General features: G+C 39.0%; 1 protein-coding gene across 3 annotated transcripts; it reads left to right on the forward strand.

Moving 5' to 3' along the window:
• The first annotated feature begins 6,042 nt into the window (after positions 1-6,042).
• pan2 (poly(A) specific ribonuclease subunit PAN2) lies at positions 6,043-18,162 on the forward strand. 3 transcript variants are annotated; one of them, XM_067528599.1, is made up of 26 exons: positions 6,043-6,169; positions 6,682-6,987; positions 7,105-7,274; positions 7,386-7,506; positions 7,622-7,699; positions 7,784-8,054; positions 8,232-8,577; positions 10,101-10,197; positions 10,397-10,516; positions 10,600-10,719; positions 10,816-10,944; positions 11,085-11,284; positions 11,454-11,602; positions 11,728-11,834; positions 11,952-12,050; positions 12,178-12,266; positions 12,544-12,688; positions 12,846-12,983; positions 13,075-13,134; positions 13,223-13,313; positions 13,410-13,567; positions 15,729-15,872; positions 16,311-16,490; positions 16,678-16,771; positions 17,563-17,766; positions 17,862-18,162. In XM_067528599.1, the coding sequence occupies exons 2-26, from the start codon at positions 6,703-6,705 to the stop codon at positions 17,894-17,896; spliced, it is 3,630 nt and encodes a 1,209-aa protein (XP_067384700.1). In that variant the 5' UTR covers positions 6,043-6,169; positions 6,682-6,702; the 3' UTR covers positions 17,897-18,162. The 3 variants fall into 3 exon arrangements, with proteins under 3 accessions (XP_067384700.1, XP_067384701.1, XP_067384703.1); XM_067528600.1 differs by having other exon boundaries at positions 17,563-17,754; XM_067528602.1 differs by lacking the exons at positions 16,678-16,771; positions 17,862-18,162 and having other exon boundaries at positions 17,563-17,687.
• Positions 18,163-21,257: the final 3,095 nt, after the last annotated feature.

Genomic DNA, 21,257 nt, shown 5'->3' on the forward strand with positions numbered 1-21,257 from the left:
TCACCATAAGGCAGGAGATGGATGCTTTTAAGTTTTCTCAGCTTTCAGTTCAGCTTAAGGATCAACTTTCATTTTCACTAAATTGAACAAAAATATTAAGCCCTGTTACAGGCGAAAGACAGGTCCTGTAGATAAGTTAATACTTCTTCCATAACGTATCCATTAAACTAATGACCAGTGGTGGAAAGTGCATTTATTTAGATAAACAAATGCAATAAAAAAAATGCACATTATAAATAATATCACATCTTTTTTGGGGAGACAGAAACAAGATGATAATGTTTGTTTTCCAACGAAACCAATAATTGAAAAATGAATGCTACAGCCCTGTCAGTCCACCTGCTGAGTGATTTGCATCATTGCCTGAAACATCCTAAAATAATCCAAGGTATTATACATGATAGCCTTACTCTGTATACTGAAAAAACACATGACTGGTAGACTGAATGATTTGTTTGTAAGAAAACCTCTGAAACTGGCATTTCACCCCAAATGGCTCAAATGCAAATATCATAGCAACCACAGCGCGAATATAGTGCCAGTTTTCTGCAGTGTCGATTAGTATTGGGAAATAAGCAGTGACATTGGTTGCTCTATTACTCATTGCTCAAACTCATCCTAAAGTAAACTAGAAGACATTGAAATATTCTTAGAATAAGATCACATTGCAGGAAAAAGGAAAGTCTGGAATTTTGAGTTTTAGGGTATCATCCCAAAGGAAAGGTTCACTGCTCAAAGCTTGCCCTTCTACTACTCAGACACAAAATTGAGATTCCTATTTCATTTTAGTTTCTATTTTGTTTACTGATAAAGGAAAAATTGCAACACAACATTATAAACCTTTAGAAGTGATAGAGATAAAAAGGAACCCATCTCCATTCTGTGACCTTAAGTCACAACTTGACTAGTGTCTCACCTATTTCACCGAGTAAACATTTTAGAAATATGCACTATATTGCCAAAAGTATTCGCTCACCTCCCTTTAGACCCATATGAACTTTAGTGACGTCGGCCCACCTTTTGCAACTATAACAGCTTCACCTCTTCTGGGAAGGCTTTCCACGAGGTTTAGGAGTGTGTTTATGAAATACATAATACACAGTGCTCGCAGTCTTCGCTCTAATTCATCCCAAAGGTGTTCTATCGGTTTGAGGTCAGGACTCTGTGCAGGCCAATCAAGTTCTTCCACACCAAACTCACTCATCCATGTGTTTATGGACCTTTCTTTGTGCACCTGAATTGATTTATTTGGATGGGTGAGCGAATACTTTTGGCAATATAGTGTACTATCTAAAATATAAAATGAACCCTAAATGTGATTCACAACTTTAAGCAGTAAAATTATCCTGCATAATAGCATGGGGGGAGTATCTTGCATAAGGTAAATAACCTGAAAATGAAAGTAAAAGTACACTTATGGTTACCGGGACTCTGAGGAGATTGCTTCTCAACAACAGCGGTGTGCAAATAAATTAAAAAAGGAAGTGATGTAAAATTTATATACCTTATGACACATAGATAACATGTGCAGGGCATCCTCGGGAACTTTAGCTCGCTGAGTCTGTCATTTCTCGAAACCCATTTTCATACAGAGCTTTTATATTTTAATAGTGCTGAGGAAAATTTTCAAAGTTTTAAACTGTCTAAAATTTTGGTTTACTCATCTGTGGCATGTGTACTTTATTTTCTATTAATGAAGCCACTGTTGATTTATAAACTGTAACAACCACAACTTCCAACCAGTGTTTTTCTGTTTTTTTTAGAGAGAATGTGATTTTCTGTCGTACCGTCTTAAGTGTTGTTGGACAGCGGGGTCATCTTGTGAGATACAAGTTCAGCCTGCTATGGTGATTCCAGTGGATTACCTGTAAAATTTTTATTTCTTTGTCTAAAAACGTTATTTAAATCGATCACATTCGATGGAGGTAGGGCAAAGGTAAGGTGGCACTCCAACTGTGGCAGCACCACCTACTGTCGTGACACCTTTCAGAATCCAGACTCACCCACAGAGAGGAAGGGGATCCACAACAACATTGTGCTTGAAGAACAAAAATATTTAATACATCAACTTCACATCCTCTGTTGTGATCAGTTCTTATTCAAATTGTCATAAAAACTTAAAGACTGTATTTAGGTTTTAGATTTTTTAAATTGTATTTAAGCATCACTATTTAACACTATTTATGCAACGTCTTGCTTTCATCTTTCTCACACAAATTACAGTCACATTACTGTTCATGTTTACAGCATAATAAACCCTTCTATATAGGTCACCACTGCCCTCAGATCAATTCCATAATCATGCAAGCTATGGTTTTCTTTTTCCTTTGTAGGTACAACTTATTTGACCGTATAATGATCCTCCTACCTTTCTTGGAAAGCATTTAGGAAAATCTGCTTTAGATGGGTGCTAAATGAATCATTTCCTCCTTTACTGACAGGGTCATAACAGATCACACTCCTGTGGCAGATGTGTACAATAAACTCTGGAGTTTTTCCACAGAATTCCTGTGGGTGGGATATGATGAGAGGTGGAATGAATTCTGGATAAAGAGAACAAACTTCCTTGTTGAGCAATCCCGTACGTTCACACTGAGATCGCGGTTACTTCCGCTTCTACAAAACGTAGTTTGTTTGTTTTGCTTTGAACTACTACTACAGTTGCATCATCAGCGTATGAAAAGCTCAATCTGCAATTATAGAGACAGTGACTGGGAGGAAGTATGCAGGAAGTTCTTTGTCTCCTAACAGATGCTGAAATGTTTTAGGAAAGCACAGCTTCCTCCTAATCTCAGTATGTTAATCTGAGTTGTGTTTTGGAAATTTGTTTAAAAAAAAGCAGTCTGCAAGTAACTTTGTACATTTCCTTAATGAGGGATTGTTTAGCGTGATTGTTTTCTTTGGAAACAACAGTCACCATTAAAATATACTATGACATCATTTATGAGATACTACACAGAGGATGATGTGATTGATGATTGTTTATTATGAACATTATGTTTTTTCTGTATAATAATTGAGTAGTCATATAAATAAAATACAAACATAGATCAAAATAAAATATAAAAATAATGAAAATGTAAAAATACATAAAAAGTAAATTATTAAATATGACAAATTGAAAAAGTTATTTTAATAAATATCAATAAATAAACACAATAAATATAATTTGAATAAATATGTCAGGTAATGATTCCATTGGAAATACATTTCATGCATACATGGCAGAAACCAGAGTGGGAACACTGGTCTAGGTTCACAGTCAGACACTGAAGGCTTTGATCAACGTGATCAAATACAGGATGCTTGTACAGTTCACAGCTATATGTCAGTGAACGCTGAAGATGTGACACCCTACATGCACTTCTGAGCCGAGCCCTCTGTGTGATGGGCTGGATCCCCAACAGCAAAGACACGAGCAATGAAGATGGAGAAGGAGAAGAGTCTGTCCATGGTGTAGTGACACAGCAGAGCCTCCTGCCAGCGATGGATGCGCTGAGGCACCTCACTGCTGAGGTGGGACGCCTGTAGAATCAGAAAAGCATTTAAAATAAGTACAACGTGAACCAGCAAACTGTAATGTCAAAAATACAACTTCACTGTACAGACTTGTGAGTCTGATATAGGAAAATTAAACTGAACTGTAAGACTAAACAGATTTTACCTTTTTGTGATGCATCCCTCTCCTGGACACACACGCGCTCATGTCTTTGTGCACTTTCTGCATGGCTGGCTTCACTTTGGTGACATACTGTGAGCAACTTTGAAATTCAGCAATCCTCTCTATTGCTGAGTTGTAACTTTTGAGGACATCAAGTATCTTCCCAATGCATGACTGAGGAAGCAGTTTGGGGAAAAAAAAAAAACTTTAAAATCAGGAACTGATTTATTATAGCTATTCATATATCGTATAGATTTCTATACATAGTTGTCACGGCATCATTGTGCGTGGTGGCTTACAGCAGAGTCCTGTTTGAGTGTCCCAGGATCACACAAATCTTTGGCCTCCATCCAAACAAGTGAGGTGGAGAAATCTATCACATCTTGGGATCCATTCCGTGCCTACAGACAGTGGGAGACAAGAAATGATCAGTACAGTCACAATTTAAGAAATGTCACTAAAGAGAATAAACGGGTTATTAATAATAAGGCCAATAGCTTGCGTAAAAAATAATAATATTTAAAACTGTGACTTCGGACTGGTTTTAATGTCTACAACAGCTAATTGAAGTTTGGCCAAAACTTCTCAGGTGGTGTTTAGTATAATCATTTTTGCTGTGAGTTGTAATAATAAAGCAAAACTTACCTCTATTGACACCGTTTTGGCGATGTGGTTAAGCTCCAGGGAGCTGCTCCGTACATCGGCGCATCCATCATGCAGATGGAGCCCGGATGGAGCGCAGGATGCGGAGGCAAAAAGCAGGCAAAGAGCAGCAAAAGTCGCCAAACAAAAATCCATGTTGGGTACGAGTTGTGTACAGTGTCTCCTGCTGTGATCTCGTCTTTCTGAGGTGGGAGTGATGAGTGAGGTGAGCGTGTTTTGAGGCGGCTTTTTAAGTGTCCGCAAAAGCGGGGATTTTTCGGCATCCCTCAGGTGAGTTCACGCGGAGTGCAACTCACGTAACTCACCGGCAGGAAGAAGTGGTGTTGATGTAATTTATTGTGATATCATTATGTAAGAAAAAGATACGGATGATCACAAGGACAAATCACTTTTTTTGAGAAAAAATGAAAAACTTTCACGTCACTCTATTATTCAGAATTCTGTTTTTATTATATTTTATCATTAACTGAGCTGTATCCATAATTTCTCACAACTAAGTGCGCCTAATAGGAAATACTAGTTAAAGTGACACATCAATTAACCTAAGTGTGATTTAATCAAGTTTCACATCTGGCTGTGCCGAGGAAGTGAGATTAACCTTTAGCGCTTCAGGGCGATAATGAACTAAATTCTTCAAACAGATTGGACAAACTTTCCGTTTGTGTCCGCGATCTGCCCCTCTTCTCTACCAGAGAAAAACCTCTTCACTTCAGCTGAACTTGTTCTTCAGAAAATTAAACTGACAAGGGAAGACATAAGATACAGTATTTTCTTACTTCCCATACCTTTCCCATTTGTGTTCCCTTATTTGCCTGTATCCAAATCACTGTCATCAAATTATATCTGTAAACAAAACGGTTGGACATTTATTTATTTATAAAATTAAAACTTTGTCAAAGATGGAAAGAGTGGGCTAATGGTTACCATCAATTAATATAGGAAGGTTTGTAGCTCCCAAATAACATTTTTAAAAAGCATGGACATATTGCTATGACTTCGTCACCATAAGCAGATTTACATCTACCTAAGTCAGTGAGTTTTTTTGTAAGGACTGAAATAATGGGCTTGTATGAGATACCTCTGTAGTATATTAAATCATTTTTTACACTGGTAAGACCAGAGCTGAGCATCAGTATTAGATATCCATCCAGATCCATTTGTTAATCAACAAAAAAAGATACTCGGCATTCAATCAATCAATCATCCTTTAAAAAGCTAAAATGTCACTAATTAGCTTGTTTCCAGCCCCAAAGGATTTTCCAGTTTTCTCAATTTTATTTATATTTTTCAAACTAAATGATATTGAGTTTTGGACTTTTGGTTGATATGTGATGTGTTCATCTGTGGCTGTGGAAATTCAACATGACACTTTTGCCACGTTTTCTAATTAATTAGCTTTTGTGGTCAATAAAGTGTTTGATGTGGGCTTCGATCATTTACATTTAGTTATTTATCAGACGCTTTTACCCAGATCGCTCCTAGAGAAGAAAACAACACGAATTCCTTCTTCAAATATCTTGTTTGTTTTTGCCTAAAGAATTACTTAAACTATACTTTGCTCTTTTATCCACTAAACATCTTTAAATAATGTAACGGACCTGCTGATAAGTGTTAGGTTCATGTCAATAACTTGTCATAGACAAATGTAAGCATAGAATGAGCTCAAAACAACCTGAAACACTAACAAGACAGTATGGATTAATTTGCACTTGAGACGTGTCACAGCAACACTGCTGCTCTTGAACAAACCCTTTGACTCCGGAAATGATTTTCCTGGTCTGTGTGTTATTGTTGTGAATGGAGTAAGCATGGAGAATTGTGCAGTTAACTGGGCTTTATGAATAGGTCGGTATAAACTTTACACTTAAATTTCACGTGTATGTATGTATGGTTTTTGAAAGGAAATGTCACACTCTTAACCAATTTGAAATTGTGGGTGTTTGCAAGAACAGATGCAGCAACAACAGATGCTACCATTAGCTTACGTTAATCGTAAACGAGAGCCAACTGGCCGCATACACACTATTATTGGAAGTTTATAAACGCTAGCGCTTCTCTCATTTCAGTATATATATGTACTATGACAATAATTTAAAGGCTACTACTAGTGGTTAGCTCTAACGTGAGCTAGCTAAGGCTAGCTACTGGTACCAAACCAAGCCAAAGCTAACATTTAGTAACCCTGATAATACGAGCCTATACTGTGGTGTGGGTGATCAAAATAACTAACAAACTTACTTAATAAATATGCACTAATATTCTTTGTTAAATGAATTGATAAGCTATTCCCAGTCTTTGTCCCATGCTTTAGCATGATTTCAGTGGTATTAGTAACAGAAGTTGTCATGCCTCTGCAGGTTTAGATCACCGCACCAACAATGAACTTTGACAGTCTTGACGCTGGGATGGGGGAGTACTCGTCCAGTCTCCACGGTACTCTGGATGCAGGTTTGGAGCCCACCTTGGACCCCCACCTTAACCCCACCTTACTGCAGGGTGTGGAGCTGGATCCAGATGCACTGACCGTGACAGTCCCCGAACCAGTGCACCTCATGGAGGGGATGTTTTCTGAGCTACACACTGTAGTTTCAGAAGTCGGCATCCCAGTCACTGCAACACATTTTGATCTCCAGGAGGAAATGCTCTGGATGGGAAACCACAGGGTAAGAGCCTTGGTTATGGAGTTGTGATTCTTTTCTAAGCACATAGGCCACTTCCAATTTATTGATAATGCAATTTGGCTATGTCAGTTAGTGTAACGCTTTTATTTTTCTCTTTAGGGTCATGCAACCTCGTTCTTTGGACCTACAATGGGCCGCTATTCTTCTTTTCAAGTGCATGCAACAGATGACATTCGACACATTCAGAGTTTGGAAACGGGCGTTCTGTTTCTTTCCAAGGGCAACCTCAAATGCTACACTCGTGGGGGGCTTGTTATGTTTGATTACCCGTAAGTGTCAGATCAAGTTTTCTTGTGCTGAAATTGAATGTAAACACCCTTCAGCTGTCTTCTTCAATTAATTCTTCTAATTGAAGTACATTTTTTTTGTGTGCATTTAAGGATGGAGGAAGGAGCTGATATGCATAGTCTTCTCATGACTGACAATAATACCCTGCTGATGGGCGGATTACAAAACTACGTGGCTGAAGTTGACTTGAATACTGTTCAAGAAACTCAGAAAGTGAGACATTGGAATTGAGTTTTATTAACAATCACCTATGCATGTGACACATAATTTGCTGCATAATCTAAGGAATAATGGAATAATTGTTTTTACCTGTATTTGTGTTTTGCAGTTTACTGTTGAGGTTCCCGGAGTGGCAATAATACGTCAAACTAGTCGTTTCTTTTTCTGTGGGCACACTTCTGGCAAAGTAAGAATGAAAAGAACAAATCGGCTGGTGAAAGATGTTTTTTCTTAACTTTCCAGAACTCAAATTAACTTCTGTTGAATCCAGATAACCCTCCGGGACTTGCGGACCTTCAAGATGGAGCAAGAGTTTGATGCCTTCTCTGGTAGCCTCTCAGACTTTGATGTTCACGGAAACCTTCTGGCTGCATGTGGGTTCTCCAGTCGAGGATTGAATGGGTTGGCATGCGACCGTTTCCTCATGGTTTATGACCTCCGCATGATGCGAGCTGTAACTCCACTTCAAGTACATGTGGATCCACTGTTCTTGCACTTTATTCCTACATATACATCACGTCTGGCGATAATCTCACAGACGGGTAAGAACTGGGACTTATCTTTTTACATAATCTTCACAGACTCTCATAGAGAATGTGACACGCACATTTTATCATAACTCACATTTTAGCCTCACACTGAAACACCCAGTGATTACAATGAAACTTTCCTTAACACTGGTATCTAAAAGTAATTGTACACTTCTTTTTTTCCTCTAGGTCAATGTCAGTTCTGTGAACCCACTGGTCTTGCCAATGTGGCCGACATTTTTCACGTCAACACTGTGGGTCAGTTGCTCATGAGCTTTGACGTCTCCTCTAGCAAACAAGCTTTGGCCTTTGGGGACTCGGGGGGCTGTGTGCACCTGTGGTCTGACGCTCCAGAGGTTTCGTTCAATGACTACTCTCGGGAGACAGAGTTTGCCCTGCCTTGCATTGTGGACACACTGCCTCAGCTGGACTGGAACCACGACCTGCTGCCCCTCTCTCTTATCCCGATGCCGCTGACTAGCACCGAACCACTGCTGTCAGACTGGCCCACTGCCCTGGCCACATCCAGCCCCAGGTAACACAGCTACACATGCATTTAATATGAATTCGTGTATTAAACTACAGTGGTTAGCTGCTTAAGCAATAAGGTAGCTTGAAATGTTACTAAAATGTAACTATTTATTTGGAATTTATCTGTCGTAACAACCGGAGGTGATGGGAATGAGTTAGAGAGGACAGGGAAGTTGGAAACTATTGAGAGACACACACATTGTTGGTTTTGGTCTTTCAATGGGTTTTGGCGACAGCAGCAGAAACTTCATCTTTTAAGTGGTAGGGTGACTTGTAATGTGAAACCAAAACTGCAAACTGCCGCTGCATTATAGTTAATAGTTGATGTATGATCTCACTCCTATTTACTTGCAGTGCTAAACTTCTTCCCTTTTCGTCCGTCAGTAAAAATAATGTCATTGTTTGTGTGTCACATTGGGAGTAACATGCGGGACAGTTTGAAGGACTGAGCAGCCAGACTGAGACACGTCTTTTTTTAAAGAAGAATTTAAATTTTAAATGTATTTCTTGAATGGGAACTGGAGTGCCAGAGACAACATAGGGAAGTTGGAAAGTATTGGAAGACAAACTAATTGATTGTTAGTTCTTCGATCGGGATTTTGATGTTGGCTAGCAAATATGAACAATTGCACAAGCCTCACCTTTCACTCGGTGGTAGGACTTAATGATATGAAACAAAAACAGTGAACTGCTGTTGTATGAAAATATGGAGATGTATGATCTCATCCTTACCACCATAAAAATATTTAGTCATAGTGTGGAACTAGTTATTTCTCTTTTCTGCGGCCAGAGAAGTGACGTCAGTGTTTATATGTGTCATGTTGGGAGCAGTAATATGTAACAATTAGATTGACAGTTTAAACAGACAGACACATCTACTGTAAGTTAATTACATCCGCATCATCAAAGATGGACATCAAATCTGATTTAATTACTTTTTTTGATTAACTGAAAAGTCCCTATTATGTAGTTTCTATTTCAGCCTAAACATGAGGGCTGCGGCCTGCTGCACTTAGAAGAGAAAATTTTAGCCTGTTTTAAAAAAAAAAAATGCAGATCACTCAGTGGGGCACACTGAACAATAGACATTTTCCCAGCCTGAGAGACTAATTAACATGCAACAGGAACAATAGATTATGCTGATCAGTTTTTGAGCCACTGTAAAAGAAATAGTAACTGCCTTATTGGATTGCTAAAACGAAGGAAGTCTAATAAAACAACCTTGCGATAAATCGTATCGTCATGATGATTCTAATGTTCAGTTTTTGTTTTTGTAAGACGTTGATTGATTTTGCTAGAGATGATTAATTTTGTAGCCTGTAGTTTGTGTGTCTGTATGAGGACTTAGTCGTGTTTCATTGTTTAGGTGTATCCAATAGTCTTATCTGTGTGTGATACGTGTCTGTGTCACAGCAGCTTGTCTCTGAGAAACTTTATGCACTTTCCCACCAGCCCGAGTGCTGCCACAGTTGAATCTAAGATTTTGGATGAGTATTTGTCATGATAAAACACTGTTCTTTCCTACAGACGAGCTCCACCTGTAGACCCAGAAATCCTGCGCACGATGAAGACAGTTGGGTTCATTGGATATGCAGCAAATCCTCGTACCCGCCCTCGCAACCAGGTGCATTGAAAGCCTGCAATGTGCATCTTTAGTTACTTCTCAGCTGCTGTTGCCACAATGTAGCATAAAGATAATTTCTTTATAGTTATGCAATTTCAACTATATCTGAAAATAGAAAATCAACATATTTGCTGTGTTCAGTATCATGTTCATTCATAGATTTGAACAAGCTGACATCTATGTCGTATTTTGGTTTCAGGTTCCTTATAAAATTAAAGACGTAGAGCTAGATTACGACAATTACAACCAGGTTCCTGAATCGCCCATTGGACGTGATGAAGAGCCACATCTCTACATGGTGCCCAAAAAGTACAGAAAGGTCGGATTACCCACAGTTTCTTATGTTTTTCACGTAAAATTAATGTAAATTTCGAAAAAAATGACATCTTTGTACTTGTTCAGGTCACAATTAAATACTCTAAACTTGGACTAGAAGACTTTGATTTCAAACATTACAACAGAACCTTGTTCGCTGGCCTAGAACCACACATTCCCAATGCCTACTGTAACTGCATGATCCAGGTAAGAGGCCAGGACGTGTTTTTCAAAAATGAGGTTTTTGTGTGTTTTAAAACATGAAGAGATATTCTCTATATTTTTTGGGGGGTTGGCTTTTAGGTATTGTATTTCCTGGAACCAATCCGTTGTCTGGTACAGAATCATTTGTGCCAGAAGGAGTTTTGTTTGGCCTGTGAGCTCGGCTTCCTCTTTCACATGCTGGATTTGTCACGAGGAGATCCATGTCAGGTAGCTATTTGTTGGTGTGGCTTTGAACGCCAGTAGGTTGATCCATGCAGCAATGTTAATATTTATTCACAGTATGTTGCAGCTACACATAGCCTATAGGTAGTTTCCCTAAACAGCATTTCCTGTCTCCTCTTCTCAAGGCCAGTAACTTCCTCAGAGCCTTTCGTACTATCCCTGAAGCATCGGCTCTGGGCCTGATCCTTGCAGACTCAGATGAGCAAACGGGGAAAGCCAGACTAGGGCGCTTAATCCAAAGCTGGAACCGCTTCATCCTCACTCAGCTTCACCAAGAGACACAGGAACAGGAGGGTCCGCAGGCCTACAGGGGAGCCAGCAGCAGGTCAGAGCAGCTGAGTCAGATGTCATTGTGTTCGTGTACAATGTTTCTGATGTGCCCAGTACACCTGCTGCATGTCTGCGGGTATTTTAGGCACAAAGCTCAAGCAGAAGTAAGTTAAGGGTAATGTAATCATGAATTCATTTGCATTGTGTTGATGCTGCTCCTGCAGTTCTCTGGGTTCCTCCGGCGAGTCTGCCATTGGAAAATTGTTTGGATGTGAAGTTGAGAACAGCAGCCTGTGTCGCTGTGGCAAGGAGACAGTCCGCTCCACCCTCACACTGCTCTTCACAATGCATTACCCTGAACAGAACTCTCAAGGTGAGTTCAAGATGTTTCTTCACTCGGCTGTGCATGAACAATCTGTGTACACTGGGCTGAGTTTGCAAATACCAGCTCTATATTTGTTGACCAGTAACAAGATTCATTTCACTTGGACTTGTCAGAAAAGGTAATAAAGGAGTATGACTTTGCTGAGATCCTGAAGAAGAGCATCTGTCTAGAACAGAGCACTCAGGCGTGGTGTGAAAACTGTGAGAAGTATCAGCCCACAGTGAGTTACAGTTCTCATTCTGATGTAACCGTATGGTCACATTAACAGATCGTGCATTTACAGTCTGATGTTAATATGTTCTACTTTGTGATAATGTTTTTGTATATCACTGTGTAGGTACAAACACGCAACATCCGATGTCTGCCAGATGTTCTGGTTATAAACTGTGAAGTGAACAGTGCTAAAGAGGCTGAGTTCTGGAAGGTTCAGGCTGAGGTGAATACCACTTATTTGGGTTTTACTCCCATCCCGATAACTTTCAAATACAGCGTGTAAATTAATTTGAGACTTTCCTGCTGCTAATTTCATGCGTTGCATGTTTGTGTTGTGGTTCTCTTCACAGTATGCTTTCAATAAGGCCATGCAAAAAGAGGCGCGGGAACCCACAAAACCTAAAGAACCCCCACCTATGCCCACAGAGTGGTGCTTGGAGTAAGACCCTTTTTAATGTCAAGGTTCCATCAATGGTTATTTTCATTATTGTGTAGTTTTATTGATTAATCTATGAGTTATTTTGTCTAAAAGATGAAAAAATATTGAAAAAAAAGACCCATTTTTATTTTCAATATGTCTTCTTGTACAAACATAAGTTAATAAAACCAAGATTTTCTGCTTACAATAAAAAAAATTAAAGAAGCAGTTAATTTAGTAAATTCTTCCTCACATCACTTTCCTGTTTATGCTAATTTTACTTCACATCTTTGGGCAGTGGGGAAGAGTTATGCAGTATGGAGGGATTCCCCTTTGACACTCGGGCAGAGGATCTGCGACATGTCTGGATTCCTCTCACTCTCAAAATGTCCATCAGCAAAAGCCAGGGGCTGGAGATAAGCAGCTGGCCTGAAGGAGAGGAGGTGATGTACAAAGAGTTTCAGCAGATTTCTGTATTAAAATGCAAGACTAACATGCTGCAACTAATAGAATGATTGATTCATTATGAATCACCAGAGGCAAATGTTTGTGTTGCTGTAGCTTCTACACATCATAACTTATCATATCATTTCTGACTAGTTAAGCGCTGCTGAAGAGGCAGAGGGTGCTTCTCTCTATGACTTGGTGGTCACGGTGCCCCACGTCCTCGATGCTCGCACTGGTGGAAACTTGGTGGCACACATAAAAGTGGGAGAAACCTACCATCAAAGGAAAGAGGTAACTGAGGCTTAGATGGGACACAGTTCAGACTGTAGTTCAAGCTTTGTGTTGGGTCACATCATTTTTATGTGATACGTGTGTGTTTCAGGGAGTCACTCACCAGCAGTGGTACCTTTTTAATGATTTCTTAATTGAGCCAATTGACAAGGTAATTATACTATTACTATATATTTTTTGATAATGAGGTGTAATGTTTACAGTCCTGTAAAAGGTTTGCTATTGTTTGTTTGTCAAAGGCTGAAGCTGCACAGTTTGATGTGAGCTGGAAAGTGCCAGCCATTCTGTATTATGCCAAGAGGAACTACCATACCAAATACGACCTCCGCAGTAAGTGTTAAGAATATTCAATCTGGAGTTTAACTATTAGTTGTGCCTTCAAGGCGAATATTCATTCACCAGCTCATGCTTTGCTGTCGGTCTCAGTTAAAAATCCCATCGATGCCAGTGTCCTGCTGACAGAGGCCTCGCTGGCTCGGAAGCAGAGGAAGAGTCACGCCACTTTCATCCCCCTTATGGTCAGTGAGATGCCACAGGCCGGTGATTTGGTGGGGCTGGACGCAGAGTTTGTCACACTCAATCAGGTGAGTCTGGATCATTATGTTTCAACTTGCACTCAAGTAGTTCACACTAATCAGAATGTTACTGGTGTTTGCTTTCCCAACAATGAAAGTTGGGTATCAGAGGTTACAACAGGGTATGTTTAAAACAATGTCTCTACATCTAAAGGCAGAGTTGTTGAAAAGTGACAAACAGTTGTGTAAAGACAGGAGAAAAGTGAGATTGTGAGAGAATTCTGACTTGTGCTGGTGTTGGGGAAAAGGGTTTGAGAATGAATAAAAATACTTAATGAACAAGTTTTCTCATGTCTTTTAGATGGAATTCCGGAAATATTTACATACAGTTGAGAAGTTTGCACACGCTTGAAATGGCAAAAAGAATAAAACAAATAATGTTCACCAAACATAATGTTTAAGCCTTATACATTCCCATACATCTAGTACAAGAGATGCAAGGAAACTGTCTAGAGAGCAAAGTAAGAATCCAAAACAAACAGCAGGGAATCTGACAAAGTCCTTAGTCTGGAATACAAGTCCATATGTAACTACTAGTTACAGGCAGTAACCAGTAGTATGCTAAGGAGCATGTGAACAAACCCAATGCGTTTTGGAACAGGTGTGTGTCTGATGAGCTATTAGGTCATAATTTGCATAATTTGCAACGTCTCAGGAATTTTTAAATACAAAAAGTCTGTGGATAGATTTACTCTTTGCTATTTCAGAAGAAGGTGATGCAATGTTTTCTACTCAACTGTATTATGTGTCACGTTCTCCCACAAAATTATTAACATTAACCAAAGAAAACAAAAAAAGAGCACAATAACGAAAGTAAACAATCAGGAAGAAAATATGCAAATTGTTGACTCAGAAGGTAAAAAAAAGGAGCTACAGCAAAAGACCAAAACAAAAAGTAGCTACAGTCTAAAGATAAGGATAATTTTACATTTGTGAAACAGTAACTTCTCCAATATCATTACATTGTCATCACAGTAGTTGTTTTGATCACTGAGAATGATGTGGGCTATTGGTAAGCAATGTTTTATTCACTGATTCATGAATTAAGGTATCTACAGGGAGCTGGAAGGACTTGGTGTATAAAGTTCCTTGCAAAAGTATTCATACCCCTTCACTGTATATAGTAATAAAGCATAAAGTGATGACTTCCGGCTATTCATCTAGTGGTCCAATATTTGTTTTTATTGTGAAGTCATTTTGTTGTCATTCATACATTTTACAAGAATTAATTCATGTTTGAAATAATTTTTTTTCTCACTTTTTAAAAATGTTTCAAACATTTTGGTAGTTTGAAAAAAAAATCAAAACTCAACAGTTTCAACATCAATTTTGTGTGTGTGTGTGTGTAAAGGGTAAATGGCCATTTATATGACGCTTTTTATCCAAAGCGCTTTACGATGTTGCTTCTCATTCACCCACACACACATGCACACTGATGCCAGTGGCTGTCCAGTGCTGCAATGTGCTCAGCTGGGAATTGAACCACTGACCCTGTGGTCCATCAACGACTGCCTTACCAACCTGAGCTACAGCTGCGTAATTTGTAGAACTCTCTCACGTCCTGTGTGAGTGTTTGTGTGTGTGTGTGTAACTCTCTTTTCTTGCCTTGTCTCATCACTGTATGCAGTTGTGACAAACTACCTGTTTCTGGCTGTGATCATTGCACACAGGTACATTGCATCTCTTTGTTACCTGAATGCTCTGAATGACAAGTAAATCATTGATAAAGACGTAGCTTTATAAATAATTTCACACACCCATGCGGGCACACACACAAACCTACTGTAATGTTAGGTTGCTACTTTCGTACACTATTAAATAGGCAAATTTGATGATAGCTGATAAGAAACTCATACTCTTTCACACAGTAGTCATGAAGGACACACACACACAGTACATTCACTTATGTTAGCATAATTATTTTACCTCAGAAATGTGTGTGCTTGTCCTCCGGGACTACTGTGTGAAAGAGTGTGATATAGTCTGTGTGGTACACAGAATATATAATACCTGACGGTCAAAGACTCTGAGGATCCCATGAAATTCCATAAGAAATGATTGCGGGTAGTTTTCCATTAGTTTTTCATTATGAAAATATTGCAAGAAAACGACCTCACCGGCTCATTTTTGACCCACTTATGCAAATACACTTAACTGTGTGTGTCTGCAGGAGGAGGCAGAGCTGCGCAGTGATGGCACCAAGTCGACCATCAAACCCAGTCAGATGTCTGTGGCCAGGATTACCTGTGTCAGGGGTCAGGGGCCCAATGAGGGGGTGCCCTTCATCGATGACTACATCTCAACTCAGGAGCAGGTAAAAGACACGTATTCATGAGGGGATGGACTAAGAGCACAAAGCATGAATGATCAACATGATTGTTCAAATGACGTTTTTTGTTTTTGCAGGAAATATTTGAATGAATGAAACTTTATCCCATTACTTCCTCTATTTTACTGCATCCCTTGTTATTAGAAAGTATGCGCCAGTAAGTTGATTCAAAATCCAAATAATCAACCTGCAATCTAAGCAGCTAAGTTCATGACCGATGAAACTTAGTGTTGATGCACACAGTAAACGTCACAGGAACATTTCTAAATCATCTCTTCAGTTTAGAATAATTCTTTGTATTTCTAGTGATCACATACAGTACTACTTCCAACTGATTGAGTAGAAAGTTTTTTATTTTTTATTTGCATTTTCACATGTACTGTGTTGACTTCCAACAATGAACGTCAATGCTTGTTCTTCCAGGTGGTCGACTATTTGACACAGTATTCTGGCATCAAACCAGGGGACCTGGATGCGAAGATATCTTCGAAGCATTTAACCACATTGAAGTCAACTTACCTAAAGCTGCGCTTCCTCATTGACACTGGAGTTCGCTTTGTTGGTCACGGCTTACAGAAAGACTTTAGAGTTATTAATTTACTGGTGTGTATTTTTACAGTTACAGTTTTGACATGAGTCAGATTTGCTTTGTTGTCTTGTTTACAGGCAGTGCTTGCATGGGAAATAGTTGTTTGCTATTTGCATCTCAAATAATCCAAAAACACCTCATTCCAGATTTTCCCTTTGAGGAGTCATAAGCATAAGTTTCAGTTTCTTTGCTGTTTTTAAGGTTCTCAAAGACCAAGTCGTCGACACAGTCTATCTGTTCCATTTGCCCCGCAAGCGAATGATTTCTCTGAGATTTCTTGCCTGGTATTTTCTAGGTGAGTTAAAGATTCACTATGTAACCTTTTTTTAAATATATATTTATGTAGTTGACAAATGCGCCACATCTCACCCTTCTAACCAGTCAGAGAGCCAAACACTGGGCATCACAAAGTGAATGGGGAACCTACCTAACTGTATCTAAGAGACATCACAGGCTGTGACACAGTGTCACTATGCAGCAACCTGGGTCACTTGACTTTGGGTGTCATGCTACAGCTGAGTTGGTTTCATATTGTAGCTTTAAGAGGAAGAATTCAGAACATGTACAGGACTGAACAAAAACAGTCAATGCAAATGCAGGTATGGTTTGATGGCAGTGTCGGGGCCAAATTACAGATTTTACTGGTTGTGTGAAAAGTGAAAATAAAATACAGTCCCTGCAGCAAAATGAGCCTTTCTTCAAATGTTTGGACACTTTTTAATTTATGAGCTTAAACATACAAAAAGAAATTATCTGTAGTTGTAAAGAAGTTGAGGCGTTTTACTGAATCAGTAGTTTAGTTCTGCAGTTTAACAACAAAGCCATTGAGGTGATGTGCAGTTGTATGAAGTCAGGGGGTCTTTTTTTGCTTTGAATAACAGTGTTGAAGTCAGTCCACTTCCTCCACTGTCTCCATGAAAAATTTAAATGTGTTTGTGTTTTTTCACACAGGCGTTGAGGTGTTACTCCCTGTTAAATCCCAAAATCTGCACTGTAAACTGCTGCACACCTGCTGAACTGCTGCCTTCGGAGTCATGATGACTAATTATTCATGATTATCCTCTATATTGTGTGGCTCTTATTCAGACCTCAACATCCAGGGGGAAACCCACGACAGCATAGAGGACGCACGAACTGCTCTGCAGCTTTACAGGAAGTACCTGGAGCTAAGTCGGGGAGGTGGGAACGACGAAGTGCGGAAGGTCCTGAAGGGACTCTACGAAAAAGGCCGCCAGCTGGACTGGAAAGTCCCTGACTCGGACACAGGAGATGGTCAAGGTAGCCCAAAAAGTACGGCATAGCACTGAGCTAGGTGCAGGTGAGGGCTTAATGAGAAGCTGCCTGCGTGGATTAAAAGCACTCTTTTTTTTTTTTCCCTTCAACAGGTGCTGCTGTGTTTCCCTCTGTGATGGGGCTGTGAGCTGCAGCATGACATGTTTTCACTCGACAGCGGGATCTCTGCCAGTTCAGTTACAGTCTGTTCTTATTTGCATTTGTCTTTGTGTACTGTTAATGGAGGTCCTTGCTGCATGTACAGTCAATTTGAGCACTCTGATTTAGCAATTTTAATCACGTATTTGTACTTTATACTTAGTAAAAGGCGTTCCAAGCTTTTTTTTTTTTTTTTTATAAAAAAAAATTTGCAATGTATTTTGTGGTGCGTGTAAATAAATAAACATATCACGAGCGCTGTGAGATGCTTTATGATTGATACCACGAGGGCTGAAAAATAAAAAGGCACTAACAGTACAAAGCAAACACTGCAAACACGCCTCAGAATGTGAAGTGCCTTTTTTTGTGGAGATTTATTCATTTCTGCTATTGCTAGATTTTAATCAGAATTCCAAGAATATAGGCTTCATTTAGTACATTTCTTTTCTTGTGTGTTAATATGTTGTTGTTTTTTTTAAAATTTTGTACATGATCCCCAACCTACTAATACACATTACAAACATTTAAATTGTATATAAGTGTTGTGCAAACAGGATTGTCATAAATTGGTACTGAATGAATCCCTCAAAACTACTGAGTGATGATAGTTGTATAACCAGCCTCAAATTCCCCTCCGGATTCTGTTGAACATTATGTGCTTTGCCTTTGCAGCTTTTCTTGTGAAGGAACTTCCTCATCAACACTTTTGCATCTTTTTTACATTTTTGCATCAGAAATGTTACGGAGGATGGACTTCCATTTAACCTGGTTCCATGTCAAAGTTGTTTTAAAGACATGTTTCTGCTGTCAGATGGGAGCTAATTGATAAATTGTAGATCCAGACGAACTACAATTGTAGCTGGACTGTTATTTCATATTCAGATCCACGTGGCAGAGTATTAGAGAAAATTGACTAACATTTTTAAATCAAAGTAACATGTTGGAAAAACAGAAATGTGCATGGATCTACATCTAAAGAGGCATCATTGCCGGTTTTAACATATTTTTTTTTCCTTTTGCTCCTAAAATGCAACTTTCTGCAGTTACCAGCTTGGACAATACACTTTGCTTGATGATAGATGTATGATGTAAAATTATGACCCTAGCTATTCATATTCTCGAGCATTAACAGGTGAATTTTTATGGTTAAGTGCCACCCTTTCCAACAACACAGGTGAAAATGTGGTTACTGGTAATGTCATTGTGCCAGACTCCATTACGTATGTTATACTGGGGCTATAGAAACACCTGTACACAGCAAAAACTGGCAATCGTAAATAAATAACATAAAAGTTGAGATGTTATGCATTAGAACAAATCATTTATTTTATCAATTAAATCAAATTGTATTTTAAATGTTACAGTGCCTATAAAATCTATTCCAGCCCCTCACTTAACATTTTGACTTTTTTTTTTATAACAAAAACTTGTGATCAATTAAATTTGGCTTTGGAAAAAAAAACATACATACATGCTTTCTTGTGCAAGTCCCAAGTCTAGATAAAGGCAGAGGGTTGTGTCAGGAAGGGAATCTAACCTAAAACATATGCCAAATCAAACTTGTGAGTCATGACATCCATAGTGAATCGGACTTCCTAATATAAATAGACCTGTAGCTGGATGGTGCAGTTACTGGTGAATCAGTATCCAAAACCTACTCCATGAAGAGTAACCCCCCCCCCCCAAAAAAAACTCCAATCCACTCTGTGAAGATAATTGAATAGCAAAAGCCAGTGGGTGGATACAAAAAGATTTCCCTATCATTAAATACAGTACAGTAGGACAGTAAGTAAGTAGTAGTACAGTAAGTTCATTATTAAGAAACCAAAGGAACATGGCCCAGATATAAATCTGCCTACAGCAGGTTGTTCTCAAAAACGGAGTGACCGTACAAGGAGGAGTTTAGAGAAGGAGTCACCCAGACTACTATGACTCCTCTGTAGGACTTCCAAGCTTTAGCAGCTGGGATGGGAAGGAACTGGGCAACAGCTGTTTATGTCCAATTTCAAATTCTTTTAGAGTTTTATTTAAAAAGGTATTTAAGCCTAAAGTGTTCAGTGATTTTTTTTTCTCCTTTTTCTTTTCCCCATTGAAACCATTACAACCCCTCAGCACCTCCCCCTGGACATGGCCCTTTATAGCATTGGTTCTTAAACAATGTGGACAAAGTAAATAAGCTGCACACTGGTCAGCAGCAGTAAAATAGTGGTGATTAACAATAATGTAAGTAAATAATCAATACCAGAAGATATTGCTCTGATTTACTTTTACAGTAACACTTGAATTTTAATTATGAGTCCATAATGTTTCTCTGTTGATGATCAATATGGACTTTCACCAGTTTCATTTAATTCTGTGTAGTAGTGCTCTCTGCTGGCTGTACCTGGTACTGCACACTTACAAAAACCAAAACATACACAGTCAGTATTGCAAACTGTTTATTCGTAGTAAATGAGAAGTGTGCCATTGAGTGAGAGGGAGAAAGAGAGGGCAGGGGTGTCAGGGACGGTCGATGTCTTTGGTCCATATTCTGGTGGGGGGGATGTCAAAGAATCGGTGGGAGACAAGAAAAGGCACTTGAGTTTACAGTTTTATCAGAAAAATTGTCTTAAGGAGGACACAAGGTCTACTGGAAGAATGAATGAACTAGATGTTTCAACCTCTGTTATGCCTAATATGAATATCACATACAAAATGCCCCATGTGAGCACAAAATTATATAGCTACATATATGTATATACAGTAAGGAGTCTGAAAATAAAGTAAGTTGGAAAGAATAAAAAGGTAAAGTGTTGGATTGATCCCCTTTGGATTTCTTAACGGGCCAAGGAAAGAAAACAAAGGGTAGCAAGTTTTAAACATGGTGAAGTTACTTCTTTGGCGATAACCTACAAGTCCTACAGTTTGGAATGTAGAACAGAAGTGGTCCAAGTCAGACAAAAGGAGTCTCAACTGTGAGTTTTAACTGAACATGTCCGGCAGCTCTCTGAAAGAAGAGCTGAAATAAAAGCTGAACTGCTAAATTATCTGTCCGGCAGCTATGTTCAATTCAACCTACAGCTGACTATCGATACGCAGAGAAGTTTCTCCAACAACTTCAGTCAATAAACATGTTTGTGATTATAACCAAGTTACTGCCTATGACAGTATTAAATGCAACAGTTTGGCACTTTAGGAAATATCTCAAACTCTTAGAGATTATGTCTACAGAGAGTTTCAGGAGAAGCTTGATACCATACAACACCTCTTCACTAAACCTTTGTTGTACTGACCTTCACAATACAGATTAGAACAGGTGCTTTAAAGATGGAATAATTTGTAGTTTTATCCATTAGTTGACTCACACAAAT

The sequence above is a fragment of the Channa argus genome, chromosome 13 (assembly GCF_033026475.1).
Source record: "Channa argus isolate prfri chromosome 13, Channa argus male v1.0, whole genome shotgun sequence".
In the NCBI taxonomy this organism is placed as follows: Eukaryota; Metazoa; Chordata; class Actinopteri; order Anabantiformes; family Channidae; genus Channa; species Channa argus.